This window comes from Malania oleifera, chromosome 8 (assembly GCF_029873635.1).
Source record: "Malania oleifera isolate guangnan ecotype guangnan chromosome 8, ASM2987363v1, whole genome shotgun sequence".
Taxonomy (NCBI): Eukaryota; Viridiplantae; Streptophyta; class Magnoliopsida; order Santalales; family Ximeniaceae; genus Malania; species Malania oleifera.
Window position 1 is genome coordinate 72,623,145 of NC_080424.1, and position 19,591 is coordinate 72,642,735.

The 19,591-nt window shown below is 35.5% G+C and overlaps 1 protein-coding gene across 2 annotated transcripts; it reads right to left on the reverse strand.

The window, feature by feature from the left end:
• Positions 1–772: 772 nt before the first annotated feature.
• LOC131162486 (uncharacterized) lies at positions 773–2,618 on the reverse strand. 2 transcript variants are annotated; one of them, XM_058119025.1, is made up of 3 exons: positions 1,730–2,618; positions 1,499–1,610; positions 773–1,405 (listed from the first exon to the last, which is right to left on the reverse strand). In XM_058119025.1, exons 1-3 carry the CDS (start codon positions 2,339–2,341, stop codon positions 825–827), a joined length of 1,305 nt encoding a protein of 434 aa, XP_057975008.1. In that variant the 5' UTR covers positions 2,342–2,618; the 3' UTR covers positions 773–824. The 2 variants fall into 2 exon arrangements, with proteins under 2 accessions (XP_057975008.1, XP_057975007.1); XM_058119024.1 differs by having other exon boundaries at positions 1,496–1,610; positions 1,730–2,496.
• Positions 2,619–19,591: the final 16,973 nt, after the last annotated feature.

Genomic DNA, 19,591 nt, shown 5'->3' on the forward strand with positions numbered 1-19,591 from the left:
CATGTCTTCATCTTTTTAAAATCTGTTCTATACTCGGTGGTTAGAACATCAACATCCAAGCTTAAAAAGAAAGGGAAAAAGAAGGAACTATGCTGCACACGCACTCATTTTTTGAAATTGTTGATTAAAGTTGACGCATGACATCAATATTATCCTATTAATTAAGCGGATAAGTGCAGAAGTAGGCCATTGAACTCGATGATTCATCACTGAGTCTAAATGAAAGGCAGATGTATCATTTTCCCTGTGGAAAGAAAAGGGAAGTTAGGGATTATGGCTTGAACAGCCTCTGTGCTGGCCAACCCCCCAAACAAGTAGAATACAGTATTCAATTATATATAATATATATATATATATATATATATATATATATGCGCGGGCGCGCACACACACACACGAACACACACAGACATACGAGAAGTGGCTGCGATTCCCTCTAGGTGAGCCTGGGTGTGTAAATATGGTTCACCATGATCATATTTATCGACTATTTCCTTCGAAAAATGTTTGGTATGAGTTGAAGGACCAGTTGTCAACTTAAAAATATATCTTTAGTTTAGGATCCCCATGGTGGGAATTACTGTGCTTGATCTTATGGAGGGAGTTGACGTATTTAGGATCAAAACATTTTTGTTATCAAAATAAAAAAATAAAGGGAAAAATAAAAATAAGTATAAAGGGAGTTGACATATGGAGGAAAGAAGCAGATTGAACACATCATGTTATCTGGAAGCCATCGTATTCAAACAGGAAAGGGGTAGAAAGGTTAAGATAGAGCAAATATAATACTTGTATTCCGTTTAATTTATTAAATCTATTAAAAATCATCTTGACATTGATTTCGAGGTGGAAAAATACATCAGGTCTACAACAACCTCATGCTTGATCTCTTCTAAAATGACATCTGCAATGTGCATCCCAATTTCCCTGGCCTGTGGCTTGAAATCATTCCACTCCTCAGCTGAGGCCGAAAAATTCAAATGCAGCAATTGGGTTATGTTTGTTTCATCTCCAGATTGTTTCCCCCATGCCCTTATTTTGGCACAGATGAGCTTCCCAATCTCTTCTGGCCCCTGGAAGTCTCGAGCCCCTTGCCGCTGTCTCCCTTTGCCTTTATGGTACTCCACCACCTCCCTTACACAATCTAACAGAAGCTGCCTGGTTTGCAGCAAAACCATTCTGGACTTTGTGGGCTGAGAGGAAGGATCAAACCAAGCAAGCTCTTGCAATTCTGCTACCCCACCACAGCTTGGCTTCTTTATTGGTGTGCACAGAAATAATTCCCTGAGAGAAGCTGAGAATATTGAATCTTCACTGAGTACTTTCTTGGAGAAAATGACATCAGAAGTTGATTGGTTCACTTCTTGCCCTGTTCTGCCATCTCCTAATGCTATTTCATCCAAATCTGAAGGACAAATTGAAGAAGACTTTAGGGTCAGAAAGCAAGTTACTGGCTAGTTCTACTCAAATTTTTTAACAGACAAAAGAGACTGACTACTTTTATGAGCTGGGGAACTTTCACTGGAAGGTATTTCTTCTAGAACTGACACAGGGCTGAGTTGCTTACTGTCTTCTGCAAATCTCCATATGCGTTTTCTATCTGTGGCAGCCTGTTTGCTTTGTTAGTACCCAAATTAAATCAACCCGGCAATTTAAAACTCTTCGGGGCATTAAACAAAATCTACTTAATTTCCACCTAGAACATGTGAAGGTTAGAAAAAAATGGTACCTGTATCTCAATTTCTCGATGAGTGCCGAGTTGCAAAGCTTTGAGAGTGTCTGCAGCACCTGAATTGTGGTCATTTTGCAGTGAAGAATAGGCGTCTTCCGTATCGCTCTCGAAGCAGGAATTGAACACTGTTGTGCTGCTAGCAGAGGAAAATCTATCTGATTCTACTACTACTTGGCTCTGATCAGCAGCACTAAAATTTCCGTCTTCCTTACTAGCGTGCCTTTTCCTCTGGTTCTGATTATTAGCAGAAACAAGCTTGTTAAAGACAGCTCGCAGGATCTTTGAACAGTGTAGGACACTCTTTCTGCTCCTCTTTGGACCACTGCTAGCTGACCTCTCAAAATGTTTGCCTGAACTCGGCTGGCAGCACACAAAGCTACCACCTGACTTTAAGCTTTTCTTCAGATACCCTCTTTCCTGAAGATAAACCTCTAGCACAAATGGTTCTTGTTGCACCTGGAGAAGTTCTCCAAGCTGTTTTGCTGGTTTGGGTGTGTTGGTAGCCATTGCAGCTTCTGAGTTGAAGGGGTTGGAGAGAATGAGGCACCAATTAGATTTGAGGTTCAAGTTTGTGCATATGGGAGATGATATGGTGAGGTTCAGGTGCATGTATTGATTAATCAATTGGTATGGAGGAAGGATATCTGTCTGTTTGGTACTGAACAAGAAACATGGCTGCAGATTTTAACCAGAGTTGCTTCAGAGAGAGAGAGAGAGAGAGAGAGAGAGAGAGGGGAAGGAGAGAGAGAATCCAAGGAGTCTCTAAATTACATAGCATTAAGTAGTGTTGGATATACCACATGAATTCCAAGATTGCCTGTAGCCAGGGTAGATTCTTCTTCTCAGTTTTTGTTTAAATTGACCCTTTGTCTCTCCTGACCTCCTTTCTTCAACCTTCAGTAGACCATCTTCGTACATGCACGCACCTAAAGCCATTGCATCCAATATGGTCCCATAAAGGTTTTGTATTTTTGTGTGGGGAAGGGTTCCCATAACTCCACTGATGGGAACATACCCAAATTGATATATATATAAAATAAACAAATATATATTTATATTTGTATATTATTTTGCTTTGGTAAGTCAATAATTGAAATATAACAAACACAGATGCAAGAACTAGAGCTCAACATTGCACAGAACATAGTCAAACCGACTTCAGTATTAATATTTCTACCTAACATGGGCTATTGTTTGGTTCCATACTCCTAATTCCTTTATCTTTTAATTATTTTTAATTAATTATACATTTATGTACTATTAATTAAATTCCAAGCAATTTTCAATCTGTACCTTTTGGTCGTAGTATTCTGGAAAAACCCTTTTGCATTCGCATATAACCACTCAAAATGAAATTTCAAAAGAGGAGTGCATGAATGATTTAGAAAATTAAATCATACAATTAGCAGTAAAAATTATCTTCAATATTTGTATTTGTGTAAAACTACATACCATTTTAAAATTTTTTGAAAATTTTGAAAATGTGAGACTAAATAATGTGTGTTCAATCTCTGATGGGTGATATGTGTTTGTGTGTGTATATATATATATATATATGCTCTCTTGATTATTTTATTCATATCGTCAATATTTATTGTCTACACGTGTGCACGCATAAAATTAAATTTATGCATTAGACTACAAAAACATGAGATTAATTAAATGAGTTAGACTAGGTACTTGATGTATTTGAAAGATTAAAATTTTAAACTGAGGAGCAAGATTGGTATAACAATAAATCTCTTGACATAAACTTTGATATTCTTCCAAAATTTTAGGGTTTGACTCATTCCCTCCAACATACACGGTAAAAGAAAAAGCTCAAATACAAGAAAAATAAAACAACTAGGCAGTAGTCTATCACTGGTGAGTGACCGCAGGTCCACATGGGTGGGTCCAGCATGAAGCTAGAGCTACGTGAAGCAAAGCAGAAGCAGACAAAAGCAGTATAAAAAATTTGGAAGTAGTGCCGGAAACTGTTTCCCACAGCAAATCTCACGATGTAGGAGGAACCACCTCTGTTCTCGTGTTGTAAAACAAAACGACAATGAAATATGCAATAATTTTAGAGGAATACCATTACCACACAGTAGGGCTGATGTATTTGACATAAAAAGACTTATGGGAAGATGATATTCTTGAGACATGTCAATGTTCTGTGCTTATAATTGTTTTCTCTTTTTAATTTCTGTGTCTGGGTTGGCAATTCATGTCCTTCTTTCTGTAGTGATACGGCACTTGTTTGCAATAGTGCTTATGCTTTCCTTTAGTTTTGCTAGAAGGAGAAGTAAGAGAGAGACTTTTCACCTAACTTGATGAATGGATAAGGAAACACTGTTATATTCATTGGTGGTGATTGAAGAATGCCAGCAAATCGATGATGAAGAAACAGTCCTGTTTATCATATGCCAATAAATCCTTTGGTTATCTTTTTCTTGTCATTTGTGTTTAGCCTAAGACACTTTTTGGGTGGGTAAAAAAGGATTTAAAAGTGAAGCCAAATAAGCTTTTGTTTTTCTCTCTACATCATTCTTGCTTGGAACTTTTTTCATGACTAAATAAATGTATCCAGGAAGGCTAATTATTAAAGGGAAGGTTTTGAAACAAGACCTGCACGTACCCCCACTAATCTATGAGGTTAGGGTTCTTAAATTTAATTAGTCAGCACTAAACAATATAATGATAAAAAAAAAAAAACACTTAATAAAACCCACTATAACTGCTAGTTTTTTATTTTACCTTGCAAGACCTTTGTCTTGTGTTCAAAATTCTTAGGATCCACATTTCATTCTCTACACATAATATTTCATTTATTTACAGAATTTTAGTAGATAACCCTTTTGAACATGAACCCCAACTTAATAATCTCTACCTCTGGTTGATAACTGATTCAGTAATTGCCAACATACTGACATAGTAAGTTCAACCAACCAACCATTGCAAGAACTTTCCCTTAATAGTAACTTTCATCAGCATGTGTGTTGTGCCCTCCCTAGTAGCCATCTCAAGAAGATAAATTTCATTTGTAGATATCAACTCGAGTATCTTGTAATATTTGATTGCAATGTGGTTTATCTTGCTATTTCTTAATAGTTGTCACAATGTAGATGAATAGTTTGTTATTGTATGTTAAGTTTAATTACTAATGATTCAATCAAATAGCCTCCTTAGCATTCAACCTTTATCAATATTCTGCCTTTGTGGTAGATAATGCAACAAGTTATTTTAGCATGAATTTTCATCATATAGGTCCGTCTATAGTGTATACACAACCTATTGTGAACCTATTATCATTTAAAATTCCTACATAGTCTGCTACAACGTATCAATAAATTAAACGTGAATCTTGTGTGCCAAACTCAATGGCAAAATTGCAATATCCTTGAAGTATTTGAGAACTCATTTTAAAGCTCTCTAATACTCTTTGCCTAGATTTACCATAAAATTACTCATTATACTAACTATAGTTATGAGATCCAAATGGGAACAAACCATGGTATACATCAAGTATTCCCATAACATTGGCATATACTACTCATGCCATCCCCCCTTCATATCCTACTTTGACTATGAACATTATGTTGAAGATAATTTGATTTGCCATGGGATAAACACTAGCTTAGCATTACTTATGCATAACCTCTCCAACGACTTCTTTATGTTAATCATTTGAGAGACCCAAGCTCTCTTTCTTTCCCAGCCCTTTGAGTTTTCATCCCAAAGTTCTTCCTTGGAGCACTAAGAACCTTCATTTTCAAATTCCTTAACAAATATTTCTAAATAATTAACACCCTTCATATTTATGACAACAATCAACATATCATCAACACATAATAGTAAGAAGACAATTGAACCCTTAAATAAAACTCTAAAGTAAACACAATCGTCATAGACACAATGAGTATATTTGATACTCATCATATATGAATTGAAGCACTTGTACCATTGTCTTATTGACTACTTTAAGACATTGATTTTCTTGACTTGCAAGCATTGGTGTCCTTCTTGTCTTCCTTCAAAACTTTCAGCTAATCCTCTAAATCAAGATAAAGGATGCTATTTTAGCATCAAATTGCTTTAACTCTGGATCGACTTAAGATGCAATGGCTAATAAAATTAACTTGAATATGAGTATGCACAATGACAAGAGAGAACATCTTATCATAGTTTATCCTTTAACTATGATAAGAGTATTCCTTTGCTTCTAGTCTAGCCAAAGCATAATATTTCTTCTTGAATACCCATTTGCACCCCACAATTTTCCTTCCCTTAGGAAGTTTCACCAAGTCTAAGTTCAATGAGTCCACTTATTCATTCCACTTATCTTTATTTTGTGGTGCATTTGGGTTGGGACTGTCTGCAGTTACACTATGTTGACATGATTGTTGTTGTTCTTGCTATTCAATTGATGATACTTTTGGTTATTGGTCTTATGTCTATCAAACTGCACTTGAACCTATAGGTTCTCCTTTCTAACCTTTTTGCCTCATTCATTTTCTTTGTCTTTCAGCATGGTCGCCTCATTAAGAATGACATAGTTTCTTATCATCACCTTCTTGTCCTTTGGATCTTGTAGCTCGAACCTTAACTAATTGTTCACTGGCCCTCTTGGATTTAAGGGTAGTTGGGATCAAATATCTTTAGTACTATGAATGTACATTGGACAATAAAAAATCCTCAACGTCAAGGAGTCTACCTCTTGACCAATCCAAAGCTTACTTAGCCACTTTACCATATAACTTAATAAAAGATGGTCTGTTAATAATATAACAAGTTGGGTTGACTACATTTGACCACAACTCTTAGGCCACCCTACTTGTTGTCTTATACTCCTACCCTTCTTAAGCAAGATTTTGTTCATCCTCTCAACCACCCTATTCTACTATGATGTCCTACAAATTGTAAAATGCCTAAAATTCTCATAGGCATGCAAAAGCTTAGAAACTCATCTTACTTGTACTCTAATCTATTATCTAACATAAGACATTTTATTGAATTTCTTATTTGTTTCTCAACCTATAGTTTCCATTGCTTGAATTTGGAAAACGCTTGAGTGATTCTTGATGAAGTTAACAAAGATGGAGCTCCATTCCTTGTTGGTAGCCTTATAGGTCTCCAAACATATGTGTGAATAGTCTAGAACTATGAAGCATCGATGTTGATATGAGACACAAACACGACACAATATTGACACGATGATATGATAATTTCAAAAAAAAAAAAAATGAGGATACGACATGGTGGGGATACTTTACACACACACACATATATTATATATGGAATGTTTTTCCTTTAGATGACAAAGATTGTGGTAATATAGATTTAAAATGAAATATAAGCACCATTTATGTCAAATTATCAATTACACTTCTTATGAATTACACTTACACAATCGTCAATTACATTCATGTTGTACAATATTGGTCCAACAACAAAAAAACCAACTCAAGGACATGGCAAATAATGGGCAATGAGTATGGCTCGTTAGAAGGGGGGGATTAATATGGAGTGGCAAACTAGCGATGGCTTTAGAGAGAGGGGGAATTTTGGAGGCTGGGAGGTCTGATAGTGCTTGATAAAGATAGCTTAGTGGTGCTAGGGCTCCAAAGTCTATCTACTTAATGTAAAGACCTTCTTGATTCTTATTCACTACACTTCTTTTTTTTTTTTTTTTTTTTTGGATTTCGTAAATAAAGGGGACAACAAGACATAGTGTTCTGGTGTAAAACATGTCTTGGAAGTGTCCTTGCCATGTTAGGAAGTGCCTTAGTCATGTTAAGAAATAAAAAAAAAAAGTTAATTAATTTCCAACACGTGTCGTATGCGTATTGGGAAGTGTTAGGCAAGTGTCGATATCCAATATGCATCGGACACCGATACTTCATGCTTCTAGAAGTGTTAGCATTTCAAAGGTCTAGAATGCTTTTGCACTTTTAAGAGGATGACTAAAATTGCACTATTTACCAAAAAAAATAAAATAAAAAAAATAATGCCTTCAAAAGTAAGCTCTACACTCCTTCAACATTTTTAATAATTTCCTTTGCTTCATCACACCCCAATAACTCATGTCTCATATGGGTATGCCAAAGCATAGTGACAATTGTGTTGGTATCTAATGAAGTGTTTGTTACATTGCCTTCAACTTTACCACCTAGTAGACAATGTGATTTTATCAAGTCGTTTACTCTCCATGATATTTATATAACTCTTTGACACCATAATTCCAATACCCAAAGTTATTAAAAGTTCAAAGGGATCTTTCTTTAAATAACTGTGAGAATGCAATGTTTTTTTTTAAATCTAGAATGTCTAACATTCCATAATGTTTTTACAATACCTTCAAACATTCTAACTTTCACAATATGGACACCAGTGACAAGATGTGGATGATAATCTCTAAGAACTATTAATCCCACAATTCCTATAGTTATTAAACCACTCCTTGTATGAACAATAATAAAAAAACAACCTAAATCCATAGTCCATGTATCATGGAATGAATTGTTACATGAAGCAATTAGTACAAGTTTCTTGTCATCAAAATTATCTTTTACTACACTTGTTGAGCTTGATGGTTTTTATTGTCTCTCTCTCTCCCTCTCTTAGAAATGGACAATTTCTTTTGTAGTGCCCTTTCTATTTGCATTTGAAAAATTCAATATTCTTGACCCTTGCTTTGATATAAACCTACTCCTATGCTTGTCCCTCACCTTCGATCTCCTTTTCCTGTGCTCAAACTGGTAACCAACCCTTTTGCTTTATGGTCCTCTTTGTTGAGTTTCTAGCTTCGTTTAACTTCAGAATCCTATCTAAGAACCTCTTTATAGCATACTATATGTTTCCTATAGAGTAATGTCATGATCAAGTATTCAAATAAGTAATTAATAAGAGAGGACAACATCACACCTTATCTTCGTCTTTAATCCTTACATACACTTCATGAAAATTACTAAGAATTTGATTAAACTAATTCAAATCTCATCCCTAAGGCATAAAGAAAACAAAAAATTTCTTTTTCTAAATGAAGGATCTTAACCTCTGCCTATAGCTGCTATTTTCTCTTCCACCATATGTATGACTTAATTTCCTAAATAGGACTAGGTAGTTCTGAAAAATGTTGTATTCTTGTTCTAGACAGGAATCTTCATCTATTTTTTCTAGTTTCTCTCTTGTTAGCACCCATGTTAACCAACGTATCAATTACCCATGTCTTTAATTGACAGGATAAAGTTTTCCTTTCCATTGAGCTTGGCGAACTTGGTCTTCACCTCACTTATTGTTGTTGCAACTTAGATGCAAATCCTATAAATTCTTACACGAATCTAGTGCTTTGGTATTGATGTGTAGTATAGCTTAGTGTTGTTCATATACGTGTAGTTCGATTTTTAAAAAAGAAGAAACTAGAAGAAATACAACAATTTATATGATTTGACAATGTGCCCAATTATGTCCACAAATCCTCTATGAATCTCCATTGTGTTAATGAATATTAATTTAAGGTTTCAACCCTTAGCTATACCTATATATATGGCCTTTATGTGAAATTTTCCAAAACACCATCATACAACAATATAATGGTACTATGCCTTAACCTAATTATGGTACCATATTATAAGGGCTGAATCCCCTAACACACCACTAAGGGGGTAACCTTTTTGAATTTGAGCAAGAAATTAACAAAACCCAAACACAATTTGTGATGGTTGAGTGTCTTGCACCATTGACCACGTTTCGGTAAATTTTCCAAGAATATACACTATGTGGATAGCAATGTCATGTCATCTCAATAACTTTGTTTAGATTTGTTATTTTGCCTCATTGTTGGAATTGGTGTATACCCAAGAAGGGGGGGGGGGGGGGGGAAGTGAATTGGATGTTAAAATATTTTTCCTAGGTTCAACTAAACCAACATCAGTAATACACAACTTAGGGTCTTTCTAAGCATATACCAATTGTGTAGATATATATAATGTGTAGAAATTAAATCATGCGTAGCATTCACAATACATCAAGTATAACATATATGTGCAGGAATATAAAGTGCAAGAAATTAAAAGTAGACACACAATATGTTATCGGGGTTCGGCCAATATTGCTTACGTTCTCGTCTTAGGCCGCAGCTCAAGGATTCCACTAATTGCTCTTAACGGGTGGAGCAACACCGAATACAACACCTTACAAGATGGTGCACCTAGTTCTCCTAATCGGGTCTGAACTAGTCCGATGCTCTCCTAACTGGGTCTGAGAAAATATGGTGCTCTCCTAATTGAATCTAAGCAATTTGAGACTATTCACAGGGCTAGTCTCTCTCTTTCGACCACACGTCAGGAATACAACAAATTATCAAATATTTGTGTACAGTAAATATGATTCTTACACTAAGCAGATATGTACCACAATAAGCATAATGTAATCAATGCACTCACAAATGATAACGAATAAAGCTCAATATGAGTATGGGTATTTTCTCAAATAAAATCTTTGAATGAAGTGCTCAAAGATTTTAACCTTAATAAAAATTTTCTCCAAAAATATTTTCAATCAAGACATAGGAGAACCTAAAATTTTGCTTCAACACGGTTTATGCCCAAATGAATATTTATGATCTTTGAAGAAGTGTGAGATATGAAAAATATATGCTATCTCAAATATTTTGAAATTCCAAAAGCTTTCTTCTAAAAATGATGCTAAAAAATATAGTATAAGAAAGCTAGGGTTTGCTTAAATAGCAATAAACACAAATAAACTTTTGGAATCTCACAATGAATGTGCAACGATATCCAAACTATGAACAATTTCTCCAAAAAAAATATTTATCAAAGAGATGTGGGAGAAATGCAAACTTTACTCTCAAAATATGATTTTCAAAAGTAATGAACTAAATGATAGTAAGGGTAAAGTGCTTTTGTAAAACACAAACAAATGCCCAAATGATAGGTTTCTTAAACAATCCTCAAGAACAATGAATTTGCTAAAGAGGAGAGTAAAAGAAAATAAATCAAAGCTCTCTTTTAAGGATGATCTTTCAAATGAAAATGAAAAGAGAGTAAAATTAAGCTTAAATGTTAGAGAGAAAATATTTGCTAATTATAATGCTAATCTCTGCTTAATTAAGACAAATGAGAGAGTGTATATAGATATTTATAAAAAAATAACCATTAGGGACAAGGGGGTCCTTTTGGAAAAAGATTAATAGGGTTTAATTAAATTTAATCTCAGTTAATTGCGATAAAAAATGGCCAACCCAAGAGGTTCAGTCACCCGAACACCCATAATAGCTTACAGGCGATTTTCCATTTTGATCAACCATGGCCAATGGCCAGTTGGTTGAGCCAGGCGATTTTCCAAAGTTATGTGATTTCGGTCACCCGGTGAGTGGTTCAGTTTGCTGAGTTTTGAACTTGGTCGAGTGAGGTCAATTTGAACTAATTCGGTCAGTTGAGGAAGGTAAGGAAAGTCACATCTCAGCTTTAGTCAACCATGGACGATATGCTCAAAACATGTTCGGTCAGCTAAGGCTTGGTCAAAGTGTTGACCTCTTTCAGTCGATCGAGACATTTATAATGCCAAGGGTTCAGTCGACCGAGACCACTTAAAAGTATGCATTTAAGTTTTGTTTGGTCTCTGTGCTTCATCAACCCTGTGTGATGAAGGGTGATGGTTCCTATGGTCGTTCTAAGGCCTTTTGAGCATTTAATCCTTATCATGCATGCGATGCAGTTATTACAAACTATTATTATTACAGACCTAATAATTAAATGCATTTATAATAAACATAAATATCTCATTCTTCTTTTGCTTTTGTGCATGGAAAATGCTGAATGACGCGAGCTTTAAGTTTCGTCTAGGATTCCATTAATCCTCTTCCATGTGTGTGATATGAATCATAAACCTATTCAAGTACTAGGCACACACATTAAATCCAAGTGCTTTGTCAGTATCAAAACAGAGATCGAACTCAAAAAGTCAATAATCTCCCCATTTTTGATGATGACAAACACATTAGAGCAAAATGAGGTTTAGCCTAAAAATGCTCCCCCTAAGAATATGCATAAGTGAAAAGTAGGCAATATAGATCAAGCATATTCACAAACGAAGACATTTCTACCAAATGCAGTTAGTTTAGGCATTAAAGCACAGACATGCATGCAGCTCAGATGTTTATCCTGTTCAAAAATATTTACCCCTCTTTAAAAACATTTTCACATTTTGCTTAGAAAAAAAATTCTCCCTCTTTTGGCATCAACAAAAGGGTTAAGTTAAGAAAAAAAATTTGGTAATTTAAAAAATAGACTTAGCAAGGAGAACTCCCCCATTTTGTAAAACACTTACCCACCTTTTTGGCAATTAAGCACACAAAAAAATTCTCTCCCTTTTTCAAATAGTATTTAGGCATATAAATGTTGATCAACAAAGATATAACATTTAAACACATATGCAAGAAACAAAATATATTTAACGTAAAACCATTTCTTGCTAAGTAAAATTATAAATATGTATATAAATATATATGTGTTAGCTTTGGTGTATTCCCAAGAGAGGGGTGAATTGGAAATTTAAAAAATTTATCTCTTAGGTTAATTTATCCAACAGTAGTATATACCCAACCTAGGGTTTATCTATTCAATTTCCAAATGCGCAGATAAATATGATGTGGAAATTAAATCACACGCATCATTCACACCATAACATACACGTGCGGTAAATATAAAATGCAGAAATATAAACAAACACATGATATATTATCGGGGTTCGGCCAACTGTGCCTACGTCCCCGCCTTGGCTAACAAGAACAAAGATTACCACTATAATTGCTCACTTAAATGGGTGGAGCGACACCTAAACAAACCAAGTCAATTACCACAAGGCTGACCTCAACCTTTACAACTAAGTCAATTAATACAAGGCTGATCTCAACCTACATAATCCTTATCGGGTTGGATTACCGCTACCTCAGGCCACGCTTGGAAATACAACAATATTCACTCAATCAATTGGTACAGTGATTGTGCTTTCATGGAAAGCAGATTTGTGCCCCAATAGGCTCAGTATACTTAATCAATCACATACACATCAACAATGTAGCTAATGTAAGCTCAGTGATGTGTATATATGTGCAAATAACACTCAACAAGATATGATCACAATAATGTTCAAGAGTGTTCTAAATAAGAAATACCTTGGAATTTAAGCAAAACACAAATCAATAGCAAATCAGTATTCCAAATATATGAATCAGATAATCAAACTAGTTTAAGAAGATTTTCTTCAATAAAATAGGCACACTACTAGTTTGAAAATATTTTACTTGTTTGAAAATATCTTTGCACAACCAAAAACATAGCTATTAGACACTTGCAATAACAATGCAAATATCCTAAACTTACTAGGTTATCCCAATACAAGATTTATAGTATGAAAATCTATGGGATAAACCAAAGCTAAACTCCCCAAAAATAATATCACACTCAATAAATCAAATGAGAGTTTCTAGCAAAGTGTAGTAATCACAAGCACTCTAAATATGCTCTCACAAACTCAGAATATATCAATGAAGTGAAGATTTGAGAGTATTTGGACAATAAGAGTGTTTTTAAAAGAGAGAATTTTTGGATAATGATTTTTACTAATCCCCCACTAATTCTCACAAATGAACCCATATATATAGGCTAGGTAAAAAATATAACCATTTGGGACCTATTGGGTACTATTAGAAAAGTTCAAAAATGTTTAAACATAATTAACCCAAGATAACCCGTATTTACCTTAGTTAAAAACTTTTTTTAATTCGACGAGGTTCGGGTGGCTGAACCTTGGTTCGGTCGTACAAACAGACACAGTCATAAAAGGTCTTTAAAGACGTTTGGTCGCCCGAGTTAGAGTTCAGTGGCCCGAATTAAAGTCAGAAATATTTCTTTGTAAATTCGGGTGCCCGGTCATAGGTTTGGTAGCCCGAACTCGTGTGTTCGGTCGCCCGGGTTGGTGAAAAGTTCCCTTTAAGGGTTCAGGTGCCTAGGGAAGGTATGTGTATTTAGAGGTCGGTCGCCCGAGAGCTTGGTCAACTGTTGACTCGACAATAGTTCGGGCGTCTGAGGAGTTTTGAACTCTAGGGGTCGATCGCCCGAGGAGTTCCTAATTATGTTCAATTTCAACACAGATTAAACACTCCTATATATTATATGATATGTGTATGAGTGATGGGACCTAAGGTCATACTAGGGTCTTTATCGAGGCCGTTTTGAGATAGTCCCAAAAATTAAGCGTCGGGTGCCCTAAAGTCATTCAGTCCCTATGGTTAGACTATGATCTTTTTGAGCTTACAAAACCTACATGCATGACATGCAGAGATTATTATAGACCGTTTCTCTTAATTATTATTACAGACCCAAATTACACAAAATATAAGTTACAATAAGTTTTCAGGGTCTTTAGTCTTCAAGTCTTTATGTGCCATCAATTGGTTTGCTAATATAAACCTGCACACAAATTAGATAGACATTAAATACGAGAATATTTGTCATTATCAAAACTGGGTGTGAATGTGTATATATATATATCCCCTTTATGATATTATCAAGAAGTACTGAGGGGGTGTACTTGTTGAAAAAAAAATTTAATTTAAAGCAAGCAAGCAACATTATTCTGGTTAAACATTTAAACACTATTTATAATACACCCATAAATCCCAAGCATATTAGAAAATTGAAAACAAGGATCATATGTTAAGACCAAAGAACCTGTGGCTAAGCTTTTCATTTAAGATATTCAATAAAAGCATCATAATTAAGCACATGAGCTATAACGCCTTGAACCTGTAAACCCGGTTTGGTGCGTTATACTTGATTAAATCATGATGATCCATAATTAAATCATACATATGCAGCGGAAAACATAACTATGATCCTTAATCATAAAAATAAATACCAGAGTTTACTAATTCTATCTGTAATCCACAATAGCCATTCATCACCTGTATTCTCATATATACATATCTCCAAAACATTTCAATATTCACAAACACCAGTATGTTCCACAACCATCCATATCACAAAAGACTTAAAACATAAAAACATAAAACATAACTTATATACATCCCAAAATATCATTAATAATATTTATACCCTTTTCTTTATCTAGAACCCCAAAAATGCTATCAACTTCAAGCTTCTCTAAGCTTGTTTATGTGGTGGTCTAGAAAAGAATAATTTCGTAATCGGGTGAGACACATCTCAGTAAGGAAAGAAACAATATATATAAAAACAGCGTGTGGTCAACATGAGATTATAATCAACATTTTAATATCATTTGCAAACCATTAACATAAATTCTTAAAAACCATTTTCTGATCCTATTCAAACACATGCAAAGTATTTACCCATGAGACTACCCAAGGATAGGGGTGATTACCCACCCATACAAGTAGCACTCCTCTACTCTGATACATTAGGCAATCTAAAGGTCACAATTAAAGCATACTAGAGCACTCACCTTATTCAGTAAGCCCTCAAGTGATTGATTAATCTCGTATTCATACAGTTCATATAAAAGTTTACCAGCGAAGGCCCTCGAGAATAGGGAAATCTACTCGTCCATACAAATAGTTTCCCTCTGCCTTAGTGCGTTATGCAGCCTACTGCTACATTTGATACTACTAGTGCACTCGTCTTTCTCAGCAAGTCCTCAAGTGAAGATTTTGCCTCGCCTTAGCGTAACATGTTTTACTAGCATAAATACATGATAATACCATAATACATTATTCTGTTTTGTTGTTATTCAAACATTTATAACTGTTCTTGTTCATAACTTTAGCATTTCATAGCATTTCACTTTACGTAACCTTTAATAGTTTACATCGTTCACATTTCATATTTCATGTCCGTTTTATTCACATTTCCATTTCATTTCATTTTCATTTCATTCATTCGTACTACAGCTTCTTTTTGTTGTACATCAGTTAGTCCACATAGATATGCTCTAGAATCTGCTAACACAACTCCTTTTAACTGTCATCAATTAGTCTACAACTCCTTTTAACTGTCATTGCATACATGATTACATTATCAAACACAAGCAACATGGTCCTTATATCATTTAATTAACAATGCATTACTTACATAGCCTGCATCTCATACATATAACATATGTTTACACAACATTACTATCCACTCATGCCACACATTTTAGCAGTTAATTCATACATCGTCAGTAAAATAAGCCAACCAACATTTAACGTTTATATACTGAAAACATACCTTCATTTCTTACATAATTATCCTGAAAATATGTTCCACTTTCACCAGTTTATTTTCACATATACATAGCTAAATAAATAGCCCTAAACTCAGAAAAACATTATTTAAACAGTTTGCATTTATACCCACATGAAAACAAATATACATATATATATATATATATATATATATATATGTATATATGTATATATATAACATAATCCATTTCCATTTAATACATAAAAACCTGATTTAATATATAAATTTTCCCATTACCTGAATCCTCGAATTACACCAAAAGATATTCCAAACTGATGCTTATGATGCTCACCTGGTCCCTGGTTCAAATCCCTAGTTTAATCAAATAAATCCCAAATAAACTACTATTTCTATATTTTATCAACTTAATAACCTTAAATAACCTTTTAAAACCCAAAACTATAAATCCTAACCCTTACCTCAACTTAGGAGCGTTTCTCGAAATGCCTAGTTTAGGAAATTGATCCGCTCGATGTGTAGAGAATCTTCCCTAGAACACCGTAGCGACTTCCGATCGTCAATTCGGGCTGAATTTGAGTCAGATTCTTGGAGAGAAGTGAGAGAGAAGCGTTTAGAGAGAGAGAGAGTTAAAGGAAAAATGTTTTCCTTTGCAAGAAAGTAACCTTAGATCTTTATATACTTGTCTTTGCCACATGGACTCGTTGACGAGAAGATAGGACTCGTCAACGAACCACTGAAGACCACTCATCGATGAGTTTCAGAACAACCCAAACCCTCTCGGTTAATCATCGTCGATGAGACATACATACTCGACGACAAGTTTCTAAAGATCTCTCGTTGACGAGAAAATCCTGCTCGTCGACGAGCACCTGTTTGTACCCTTTTACAATTTTTATTCCCTTTTTCTTCTAAACTTTTCTTTTCCCCTCTTTTCCTCTATTCCTTATTTATCTTTTTTATCTATTATTTTTTCCAATTATTTTATCATTAAAATTTTCCAGGTTATTACATTCTTCCTCCCTTAAGAAGTTTCGTCCTCGAAATTTTACCTACTAATCATCATTTCACATCATTAGAATTTATTAAGTCATACAATTCAATATGTATATCATCCAAATACCTACATTATTTACAATTAATCACATCATCATAAACATTTAGATCATCATGTATACTGCTCAATCATTCGTAACTGAAATAATTTATAATTTCCTTAATCATAAAGTTATACTTGCTTCTCTGATGGCATCCTCCTCAGCCTGAAGTGTATACAGTCAAGGTGGAGCACCTCTTCCAAGTGGTACCTGTTGTTTTCCCTTGTCCTAGTTTTGAATAGATACCATAGTCAATGATTCCCAATAATTTTTCTTGATATGCCCTGGTTTACCGCACCTGAAATAATTCGGAGTGCCAAACCAGCATTCACCCCTATGCTTTTTATTACAATTCTGGTATACAGAGTCCACTGCCTCTTTCCCTTTCTTCTCTAATCCCTAATTGGCCTTGAACTAAAAATTAGATGGTTCAGGTCTCTTCTTCTACTCTGAAGGCTTTGTGCTGCTCTGGATACTCTTCTTCAGCACCGAAGCCTTATCAACTAATTCTGAGAAAGTATGAACCTGAAAGCCCACCATTAGCTCGTATGTTCTGCGTCTTAGGCCTTTCTCAAATTTCTCGGCCTTCCTTGCCTCATTTGGAATCAGAAATGGTGTGAAGCACGAAAGCTCCACAAATTTTGCTACATATTCTGCCACAGTCATCTCCCCCTGGGTCAAATTAGTAAACTACTCAATATTTTCCTCTCTAATAGATGAAGGAAAATACTTGTCAAAGAACAGCTCCTTGAATCTCTCCCAGGTAAGAGCTATCTTTTCCAACCTCTGGTCCTCTAGCAACTTTGCAGAAAGTCACCAGCGTTTCACCTCCTCGGTCATCTTGAAAGTAGCGTAACGGACCTTCTGCTCGTCCGTGCAGTCGAGTACAGCCATGATCTCTTTTATTTCCTGTACCCAATTCTCTTCAACCACTAGATCAGGTCTTCATCCTCATAAACTCCTTAATGCTGTAGCCTTGACCTGCAGGTAGACAGTTCTATTCTTTAGGATCCTTCTTCATCTCTGCCTTAACCTAACGGACTATACCCCACAACACCTTGGAGGTATCAATGTCCTATTCACTGGAAGTATCTGAATCTTCTCTTCCTTCAGCCTTTATTGTAAGAACCTGAACCGTGATAGGTGGATTTAATTAAAATAAGAGAGGGGCAAATTGGGAATTTAGCGAGCTTCGTCGATGAAGCCAGAGTTCTTCGACGAAGTCCATGTACAGCTCGTCGACGAAATTCAGAGGCTCATTGATGAGGAGAAGCTGAGAGATTTCAGGAAACCGGTAATATAAGGATTCGTCTACGAATTCATCGTCTCGTCGACGAGTTGACTATATGGCCTCATCGACGGGGATGCCATTCGTCGACGAGGGAGGCTGGGTTAAAGGAGCTATAAATATCTTTTTCATTACTTCTCAGCTAAGAAATCTCACTTTCTCTCTCTATCTCTCCAGAAACTTTTCCTACTCTCCATCTCTTTAGATTTCTTTGTCATTCGTTGTGAGAATCGTTAATCTGAAGTTACCACGAGGATCGTGAAAGGATTCTCTACAAGTTCTACGAATCAGATTTTCAATTCGGCCATTTTCGGGTTTTGGCATAAAATTGAGGTAAGATTCGGTTTTCAACTGTGATCCTGTAGTTTTGTAGAGTATTCTTGTGAGTATCTTATGTACTAGGAATTGTAGGTTTTGGAACTCGGTTCACAGTTTAGGGGCCTTAGAGTTTGAGAATTGTCATTTGGGGGAAAGGTAAGGGGAATTGTGTTTATATCGGTTATTTTCAAAATCAGACTCGGTAGAACTGTGGTTCACGGTCCTGTGTGTGTTCTGACTACTCATTTGAGGGGATTTAATGGGGAAAACTATGAGTTTTTCATGATTACAGTTTTGGGAAAAAGAGGGCGATGGGTTGCATCCCTAGTTTTGTTGAAAACCGAATGTATATGTTGATTTATACTGTGTTATAGGGATGACTATGCCTTGACTTGTTTAAACTGTATGTGTTTTGATAATCATGATTTTAGATTACCAAATGGGTATGGTTTGTTTGGTTATATGAGCATGTATGTTTATGTTGTGTTTGGTTGAAATGCTAGTGGGAACGTGGTTCCAAATTTGTTCCAGGTACTGAAAGTGTCCGGTTCTATATCCGAGGGCGTATGAAATCGCTGGCCATATGTTGACAGAGTGTCCGGCTCTATATCCGAGGGCGTGAGCCTATTTCAGCTGATCACTGAAGGGTGTGGATCCACCAGTTTAGCACCGGTATGATGCCATGGGAGTCTGGGACTAGCCATGTGCTGGTGGTGCCGTGTTACACGGGTTGGCTACGGGCCAAAGGGTGTGATGACACCAGGATTTCTGATCATGTGTGTGTGCATGTATGCACTGTTATGAAATTAGTACTGGAACTGCATTTAACTGCGTGTATGTTGCATCATGATAACACTCAAATGCCACACACCAATATAACCTACATTCTTCCTTACTAAGAGTTGTCTCACCCCTACTATACGTACAT

Bases quoted from the DNA above. Each gene is read 5' to 3' on its own strand.
- LOC131162486 (XM_058119024.1), bottom strand. From the start codon at position 2,341: ATGCACCTGAACCTCACCATATCATCTCCCATATGCACAAACTTGAAC. The intron at 1,611-1,729 runs GTACCATTTTTT...CAAAGCAAACAG, and splicing joins ATCGAGAAATTGAGATACAG to GCTGCCACAGATAGAAAACG. The intron at 1,406-1,495 runs GTCAGTCTCTTT...TTTGTCCTTCAG, and splicing joins TTCCCCAGCTCATAAAAGTA to ATTTGGATGAAATAGCATTA.